At 38.0% G+C, this 9864-nt stretch overlaps 1 protein-coding gene across 8 annotated transcripts in view; it reads left to right on the top strand.

Moving 5' to 3' along the window:
* The window catches only part of LOC107595807 (POU domain, class 2, transcription factor 1-like), a 22884-nt gene that overhangs the window by 8012 nt on the left and 5008 nt on the right, over positions 1-9864 (top strand). For 3 of the 8 annotated variants that reach the window (XM_016286346.1, XM_016286341.1, XM_016286342.1), the window contains 9 exons: positions 1088-1220; positions 1316-1407; positions 5974-6147; positions 6389-6530; positions 6828-6982; positions 8074-8256; positions 8351-8456; positions 8531-8873; positions 8982-9082. In XM_016286346.1, coding sequence (XP_016141832.1) covers positions 1088-1220; positions 1316-1407; positions 5974-6147; positions 6389-6530; positions 6828-6982; positions 8074-8256; positions 8351-8456; positions 8531-8873; positions 8982-9082 — 1429 coding nt within the window. The remainder of the gene's footprint in view (positions 1-1087; positions 1221-1315; positions 1408-5973; positions 6148-6388; positions 6531-6827; positions 6983-8073; positions 8257-8350; positions 8457-8530; positions 8874-8981; positions 9083-9864) is intronic. The other 5 variants (XM_016286347.1, XM_016286345.1, XM_016286348.1 and 2 more) reach the window with 4 other exon arrangements.

Genomic DNA, 9864 nt, shown 5'->3' with positions numbered 1-9864 from the left:
GGAATTTAAAACTGGTTAGTGTCTTCTGCTAGTAATCAAAGCATTAAAAAACTTTCTGAACTGATAAATAACAGATTGGAGATTAAAATAATATCAGATTTGTCTCATTTTAAATAAATAATAAAAACTGAGATAAAAAATTTACTTAAGCCAGAATTTAAATGTTATTATGGTAAAATAAATATTCAAACCATGTGTGTTACAACTAACACCCCGTTACATTGTGCGCCGCACTCATCGCAAGTTTATTGTTAAATGCCCTTACATATCTCTGTCACCATTATAAGTGTTTGATCACCACATTTGAGTGATCATTGCAAAAAATGTGTTTATGTATATATATTCTGTTTATGTATAAACTGTATTCTATATATATATATAGTACCAGTCAAATGTTTGGACACGAATGGGAAAATGTCCAAACTTTTGACTGGTACTGTACTATAATATACACAAAGAATGTCGGCCGATATATCGGTATCGGCCTTTTTTTACTCCCTAATATCGGTATCGGCCCCAAAAAACCCATATCGGTCGGGCTCTAGTAATTGCTAATAAATAATTAAAACTAATTGTAAATTAATTGTAGAGCTAAAAAAAAAAACTTTTTCTTTATTTTAATTTTTTACTTTTTTTTTTTTTTTGCCCTGGCAGTATTGTCACTTGCCCTCAGGATGTCTCAAGTGACAGAAGCGACGTGTATTTTTAATTAACATTAATATTTAGGCAAATTAAAAGGGATTTTGTTCTCCAGGCCCTTCAGCTATTTATACAAAGGAAGCTGCATCTGAACTGAATGGAGAATCAAAGTATCCAAAATGAAATTGTTAAATCAATTTTAAAAAATGGCATTTCCACCAGGATCCAGATCGCAGAAAACACTATATCATACCTAAATATTTTACTTTTGCTGGTTATGGCAAAAGCAACATTTATTTTTCAAACAAAATCTAAAATGTCCTTACTGTTGAACACCACTTATTTTAATTGGTGAGGTTGTCATGGCAGTCATAGCTTAACTGGTGCACTTGGTATAGTGACACATACTAATGTTCTTCTCACTCTGTGTTTGTATGGAACAATACAGCAGTTACAGCAGCTGCAACAGCAGCAGAACCTCAACCTGCAGCAGTTTGTGCTGGTCCAGCCGGGCCACCCCATCGCAACACAGCTGCAGCCCACGCAGTTCATCATCTCGCAGACACCACATGGCCAGCACAGTGAGTCCCATGTCATCTTAACCTTCTCGGATCTCTCCATCCCTCCATGTGATCAGCCTATCTGATTGTTTTGTCTTTCCTCTTACTCTAACTAGGTCTCCTGCAGGCCCAGAACCTTCTAACTCAACTACCTCAAAGCCAAGCCAACCTCCTGCAGACCCAACCAAGCATCACACTTGCCACACAGGTCAGGGGCATCCCATTCAATAATTAATCACACATTTTTTTTCTGAAATTAATTGCGAATAATCCCACCTAGCATTAAAGTTTTTAAATATGCTTTTATGTTGCAATAATTTCACATGCAATCTTCAAATTAATGTAGAAACAACATAAAGACAGTATATTTTTAATATTTGTTTAATGGCAGCTTTTTATGACTGAAGGAGAGTATCACTGATACCAATACTGCTGATGTCTATGAATTTTTTTTTCCATCACAGCAGCTGGGTTGTTAGGTTATTTTGGCTGCTTTAAGAGCTGCAGCTGCTGAACATGACATGGATCTGACGCATCGTATTTTCTCACAACTCTTTACCTTTTCTGACTCAGTTTAGGTCTTAAAGTCTCTACTAATGAGCTGACAAGTTGAATTGGTTGTGTTAGATGAGGGAGACAGTAGGGCTGCACGATTGACAAATCATAATTGTTGATTATTCCCTTGAAATTGTAATTGCGATTATTAATTACGATTACTACAATATACATTGAATGATCTTTATACCATTGTTTAGTGCAACTGCATGCTGTATTGATAAAAAAGCTGAAAACACTCTAACTGAAAAACTTTGTGCTTTTCTATAGTATTAAGTCTCAAATGTCAACTATACATCGGATTGGTTTCTTTAAATTATAAAAAAGTACAAATATGAATTGTATTATAATGTTATACTAAAATTAAAATAATGGGAAAACCCCTTAAGATAACATGCAGAAAAGAAAAAAAAAGCATCATAAGCACACAGAATAACATAAGTGGACTTTGAACGATTAATTGCCGCTTTGAACGAGTACAAAATTGTGGCATCCATAATTGTAATCGCGATTAGAAGTTTGATTAATTGTGCAGCCCTAGGAGACAGTGCTGGGCTGCTCCAGGACAGTTTTGAAAATCACTGCATTTCAGAGACATGTTCTTAAATGTGACTCATATATAACAAATACTTACATACACAGTTTTAAGGCAGCTTTGATCGCCTTTTTGTTAACTTGATGACTTTACTGATGACATAACTATGACATTGCATGCTTGTTGGTTCCTTCGCGCTTTAATATGAAATGATACAGGCTACAGCGTGCGCCGCCACATTTGTCCATGCAATTGAAGAGTATGTGCTACGAGCACAGTGTAACGGCTGACAGGACAGGAAAATTCGGTTTTACTGACGTTACGGCCTGACAACATCTCATCTGACCACAGTTCACTGTTGTTCCTCTGAAGCTCCCTCATCACCTGCACCTTTTCCGTGCTCGTTTGACTAGCGCTTGGCTCTGAGGCGAAGTCGGAGTGCTGAAAAGTCTCCAGTTTGATGTGGTCGTAAAGATGCGTCAAAATAAATGAAATTCTTGTCAAGAAAAAAAAAAAGACAGACGCAGCCGTTGTAAGTGGGGTGGCCAACCCTAGCTCCGCCCCTGCATTAATTGTGTTAAGTATTTTTAAGTCTTTATAGATTGCAAACAGCGCTGACTACAGTTTCTTGTTGTTTTTGTGATTTAAGAAGTTAAAACCACTATTTATTCCAAGTACACTACCGTTCAAAAGTTTGGAGTCGGTATGTTTTTTTTTTTCCTGTTTTTGAAAGATTTTCTTTTATGCTCACCAAGGCTGCATTTAGTTACTCAAAAATACACTAAGACAGTTAAAATAACTGTTTTTCTATTTTTACATTTTATAGGGGTCATGTGATGCAATTTCAAATTTTCCTTTCTCTTTGGAGTGTTACAAGCTCTTGGTGCATAAAGAAGATCTGTAAAGTTGCAAAGACTAAAGTCTCAAATCCAAAGAGATATTCTTTATAAAAGTTAAGAGTCAGCCACGCCTACCTAAAACGGCTCGTTCTAACACGCCCCCACATGTCTACGTCACTATGTGGAAATATTAGCATAATGCCGCCCAAATGTGCACGCAAAGAAAGAAGGCGTGGTTTCAGGAACAGCAGTAGTGTTGATGCAGCCATGCCAGGGAGTGTATTTCAGTGCGAAAGCAAAAGCACTTTATTTGGCCTTCCGGAAGTAGATGCAATTAGGAATATTTGGTTAAGATTTATTTACAACAGAACAGCACAACCCAGATGTTCGAATTTGTGCAACGCATTTAATGGACGACAGTTTTTTTTTTGTTTTTTTTTAAACTAGAAGAGTACAAGGCTGGCTGTGCACAAAGGCTATTTAAAAAAAAAAATAAATAAATAAAAAAAGGGTCAATTCCAACTTTGCTATGACAATCTGGCGCTTCTGAATCAGCGACTGTAAGTATGTTTTGTTATCAGTTTATTTGCTATTGACTGTTCAAATGCGGAGTTTTTTGCAGCGCAGAGTAACGCGTTGTGTGTGTGTGTGTGTGTGTGAGGGGAACAGGGTCACATCACAGGAGAGTGAACTGCCTGTCAGAAATCATAGCACGTCAGCTGTCTTAACCGCGGCTTGTGTACTGCATCATCACTGTGTCTGTCACGCGACTCTGTTGCCCTTTCAGGCTTGAACTGATGGTAAAACTAACGACATTATTAACTGTCTTGATATTTACTTTGAAAGCTGACACTCGCGATTATGGGAAGGGGCGTTACATTTCCGATGCGTGCTTGTGGTGTTCGGCCAATCACAATGCATTGGGTGAGCTGGCCAATCAGAGCAGACTGCGCTTGTCAAAGGAGGGGGCTTTGTTGAAAACGATGTGTTTGAGAGAGGCGGGACATAGAGGACCTACAATAATGTACAGTATTTGAAAAATAATGTGTTTTTTGAACATTAAAGCATGTCAACATATTCTGTTACACCAAATACACAAAATAATGATCTTTAAAATAGCATCATATGACCCCTTTAAAATAAAATGTATTCCTGTGATGGCAAAACTCAATTTTCAGCAGTCTTAAGATCCTTAAAGGGGTCATATGATGCGATTTCAATTTTTCCTTTCTCTATGTGGGAAGATTTGCATAACGCCACCCAAATGTTCACGCAAAGAAAGAATGCGTAACTTTTATTCTCGCTGTAGTATTGTTGACGCTGCAGCCATGTCGTGAAGATGCTGTGTGCTTCGTTGTGAAAGCGAAACTACTTTGTTTGGTCTTCCAAAAGAGGACGATATCCGCTTCATCATGCCTAGAGCTGATCTGCGCTGGTCGCTGAGGGAATTCATCAACTTTCACCGTGGACGAAGCGGAATCCAACCCGGGGTCTGTCACATGTGGTTGCCGATCATTCGTCGGATCCGCCGGGCTCACTCTAGCCCGGCCTCAGCTCACGCTAAGCTGGGGCTTCTGCTCACGCTAGCCCGGCCTCAGCTCACTCTATCCCGGCCTCAGCGCACGCTTAGCCGGGGCTTCCCCTCACGCTAGGCCACTGTGTTTTTCGTTGTGAAAGCGAAACTACTTTGTCTGGTCTTCCAAAAGAGGACACGACTACAAATCAGTGGTTAAGTTGTATTTACAACACTGTTCCAGAACAGTTTAACCCAAATATCCAGATGTGTGCAGCACATTTTATGGAGGACTGTTTACTGATCCTGGGAGAGTAACGTTAGACTAAAATGCCGGCAGTTCTGACTCACGTAAGTACGTTTTCATTTAAAGGATTTACCACTGATGATTCAAACGCGAGTTTTGGGCAGTGTAGAGTAGCACTTGTTGTTTGTCATTTCTCTGATCACAAATGCAGACAGAGTTTTATCTTTACGCGGCACGATGCAATGCAATGCAACACGTAAAAAGACAGTATAAGTCATTATATTCAGTAATTATGTCCCCATTGGATGCAACAAATGCCTCGTTTGTAATGGGTTTTAATGTTTTTGTCTCGTCGCTCCGGCCGGACACGGCATTAACAGTATGTGAGGGGCGTAACATTTCCGTCTCACGCTTGAGGTATTCGGCCAATCACAACGCATTGGATAGCTGGCCAATCACAGCACACCTCGCTTTTTCAGACCGATGAGCTTTGTAAAAATCGGCGCGTTTCAAAATGGTAGGGCATAGAGGAGAAACAATATTGTACAGTATGTGGAAAATAATGTGTTTGTTTTTTTACTTTAAACCGCATAAACACATTTCATTACACCAAATACACAAAATAATGTTCTTTTTAGCAGCATCATATGACCCCTTTAAGGAATCTTTCTAATATTTTGATTTGGTGCTGAAGAAACATTTCTTCATAATGTCAATGTGAAAAATAGTTGTGCTGATGAATATGTTTGTGCACACCATGATACATTCCTCGGGATTCTTTGACGAATAGAAAGTTCAAAGGAACAGCATTTATTTAAAATACTTTTGTAGCATTATAAATGTTGTTCTGTCACTTCTGATATATTTAATGCATCCTTGCTGAATAAAAGTATTATTCTTTAAAAAAATTTTACTGATGCCAAACTTTTAAATGGTAGCATATATGCGCAAAAAAAGTGAAAAAATGTTCATACTACATTTTCAGTTGGACAGTTCCAGTTTTCACATTTGTTTCTTTAAAAAAAAAAAAGAAATCTTTCAGCCATTCTTGTTTATCTCCATAATTTTCTCCTTACACTTCACAGCCTGCTACACCCACACGCACGATAGCAGCGACCCCCATCCAATCCCTTCCTCACAGCCAGACGACACCAAAGCACATCGACACACCCAGCCTGGAGGAGCCCAGCGACCTGGAGGAGCTAGAGCAGTTTGCCAAGACCTTCAAACAGAGACGTATCAAACTGGGCTTCACACAGGTAAACGGGGTTTCACTGGTCTCACAGTTTGCGTGTTGTTGCGTGCTGTTGTTGATTTCAGTGTTCAAAAGTCTCTGATGGTGTTTAATCATCCAGGTCATGACAGAATGTGAGAGAGAGTTCATTTGTGACTTCTAATTATTTGAAGACAATTCACCTTCAGTTGAGACTCATTACGTGACTCTGCCTGACATTTTCAGAGTTTAAAACTTCTTTCATGCTATTGTTTTTCATGTACCAGGGGGATGTTGGTCTTGCCATGGGAAAACTTTATGGAAATGACTTCAGCCAGACCACCATTTCTCGCTTTGAGGCCTTGAACCTGAGCTTTAAAAACATGTGCAAACTGAAGCCTCTGCTTGAAAAATGGCTCAATGATGCAGGTATGTATTTTCTCTGCTCTGAGCCATTTCTCTCCTTTACCTTCCTCCCTCAAAATAACATTGCATATCATGAAGAATGTTAGAAAGGATATGAAGATTCCTGTCGCATTCCTCTTTAGTTTTGGAGTTTCTATCAGGGTTCTGCAGGTCCCGCTCTCTTTTCTGTATGTGTAGAGTGGGTGTTTTTTGACTTAAGTTATGTTACTAAGTAGTACAGCTGATGCTCTGAGGCACATCTGCAGTGCTGTTTGGCACAGGTGCTTATATCACTCCTCCTTTGTGCTTTTGTGCGCGCTGTTTGTGCAGAGAACCAGACGTCTGACCAGGCCTTGTCCAGTCCCGGCTCTCTTGGCTCGGCTGGGCTGGGCTTGGAGGGCCTGAACCGCCGCCGCAAGAAGAGGACCAGCATTGAGACCAACATCAGAGTGGCCTTAGAAAAGAGCTTTCTGGAGGTTAGCGACATCTCACATCAGAGCTTATTTGATGAGCCATTATTAACGTTTTACTGGGGCAAAATCTTCCATTTGTTTTTAATGACAATGTGATGGAAATATCAAATAAAGGTAAAATTAGTGTTTATTAATAATACAATTAATATTTTTTGTAATTCAGTGCATTCCTTTTTATTAAATATTATTAATATTAATATTTTCTGTCATTTATACACAGATTTATATTTTATTATTATTAATTACCTTATTATTTCAAAATAATTTATTTTTGCCTTGTTTATTAAAAATATTATTATTATTATTCAAATATTTATTTTTATAATACATTTTATTTATTTTATAAAATATATAGAATTATAGAAATATAAATATTTTTTTTATTACATTATTACTACTACTTAATAATGTTTTTGTAATTGTTTACACTGTTTTGAATTTAATTGTATTATTTGTACTGTAGCTATTAGTAGTAATAGTAATGCACTTTATTACATTATTATTAAATAGTGGTGTCAAATGATTAATCGCAATTAATCGCATCCAAAAGAAAAGTTCTTGTTTACATAATACATGTGTGCTATATATTTCAAAAAAATAGGTTGTTTATTTATTAAATATATTTATGAATATACATATAGACATGTAAATACATGTAAATATTTTCTAAATATATACTGTATGTGTGTGTGTGTATGTATGTATACATAAATAGACACAGAACACACATATGCAAACAAAAACTTATGTATGCGATTAATCGTTTGACAGCACTATTATTAAATGATGGTAATTATTATTATTAATAATAATACAGTGTAATATAAAACTCTGTAAATTGAGAACTACAGAAAATGTTTGCGTTTGTATGTTCTAACTTCTTACATTATCAGAAACCGAACACCCACAACATTCAGCCCCTTCTTTAAGAAACCGTACATCCAAAGACCCTTGTTTAAACATTTGATATTTTCTCAACTGAATTATTATCCAGCTGAATTATTTCCTCCTTAAACCTTGGACTGGAGGCTGGTAGGTCTTTGGTGATTTGTTTTTGCCATAAGGGCGTTTCTTGTGCATTTGCCCTTTTCAAGCAGAACCACAAACCTACCTCTGAGGAGGTCACCATGATTGCGGACCAGCTCAACATGGAGAAGGAGGTGATCCGAGTATGGTTCTGTAACCGCAGACAGAAAGAGAAGAGGATCAACCCACCCAGCAGTGGCAGCGCCATCAGCACTCCTATCAAAGCAATCTTCCCTCCCACCACACCTCTGGTACACGACGTGCAAACTGCCTCCGTTCATTCAACCCAACAGATCTGACTACTTAAAATAGTACTAAACCTCTTCCTTCTTTCCCTCGTTTCAGGCACTGAGTACAGCAAGTCTTGTGACCAGTAACACACCGACTACGATGACTGTAAACCCAGTTATGCCTCTCACCAGCACCAGTGTCTCCAGCATCGGTTTTACTGGTAGGCAAGAATGCCTAAAGAAACGCCTACAACTTTGCTATTGTTCACCTCACAAGAGCCTATTCTTTCTCCAGGCACAACTATTGGCTCAGCTACCACTAACACTGCATCAGTCATCTCTACTGCACCTGTGTTCACCACGGCAGTATCTTCTCCTTCGATCAGCCCTTCCCCCACCACAGCGCAGATGTCCTCCTCAGAGCAGGCTTCAGCTCAGGAGACGGTGATAGCAGTAAGTCAGGCACCTTCCTCCTTGGCGACAACTCTGTGCACTGGGCAGGTGATGGTGGCGGCACCCAGCCTCTCAGCTGCTCTGCAAGGAGCCACCCAGCTGCCCACCAGTGCCAGCATCGCTGCCATGGCTGCAGCCGCAGGCCTCAATCCTGGCCTTATGGCGTCCTCACAGTTCACTCCTGGGTAAGTATCATTTTAGTTCTCTGAAAGAGCATCAACTTCGAGCTTGTGATTGGACATCTGTGTGTATATATTGTTAATTCAGTTTTTTCTCTGGTGTTTCCTTTGCAGCGGAGCTTTTCTAAGTTTGGCACCCGGTGGTCTTGGAAGCGCTTTGAGTCCAGCACTGATGAGCAACAGCACCTTGGCCACAATCCAAGGTGTGTGGAGCGGCAAGTACACTTGAATTTATAATATACTCTGCATGTGCTTATTAATCTTGGTATCACCAGCAAGATGAATGTCTTATAACACATGTTTTAGTGGCACTTGTGTCACTCTACTCTTTCAAAAGCTTTCCGCATTCAACATATTTGCATAAAATTCAAAGATTGTAAATGACTTATTTGCATACAATGAAAATATTGTAAACAACATATTTGCAAAAAATGCAAGCCTTTTTATATTTAACTTTATAAGTTCATATAACCATCTAAGGGCATTAGGTTTTGTGGATTTTTAAAAACTCTTTAATAGATAGAAGATGATGATTGATGATGATTTTCTGCTGTGGCTCCAGCACTTTGGAATGCTCTGCCATTATCTGTAAAATCCTCATCAAGCATGGACATTTTTAAAAAGGAATTTTAAAGACTTACTTTTTTTATCAGGCTTTCGGCATTTAATTAGTCAGGACAATTGTGAATTACTTTTCTTTTATTTTATGTTTTGTTCCTATGTTTTATGTTTTTTGATCTTTATTATATACTGCTTGTGTACAGCACTTTGGTCAATTTTTATGGTTTTGAAAGTGCTTTATAAATAAAGGTTGAGTTGATGATGATGATTAATATAATTTTTTTATAGTAATAATAGTGAACTTCATTATTTAATAATAATATCGCTGTCAAATCGATTAATCATGATTAATCGCATCCAAAATATAAGTTTCTGTTTACATTATTTACTTGTGTGTTTATATATATATATATATATATATATATATATATATATA

This window comes from Sinocyclocheilus grahami, unplaced genomic scaffold (assembly GCF_001515645.1).
Source record: "Sinocyclocheilus grahami isolate Dianchi unplaced genomic scaffold, SAMN03320097.WGS_v1.1 scaffold209.1, whole genome shotgun sequence".
NCBI lineage: Eukaryota > Metazoa > Chordata > Actinopteri > Cypriniformes > Cyprinidae > Sinocyclocheilus > Sinocyclocheilus grahami.
This window is presented reverse-complemented; position numbering and strand designations above follow the sequence as displayed.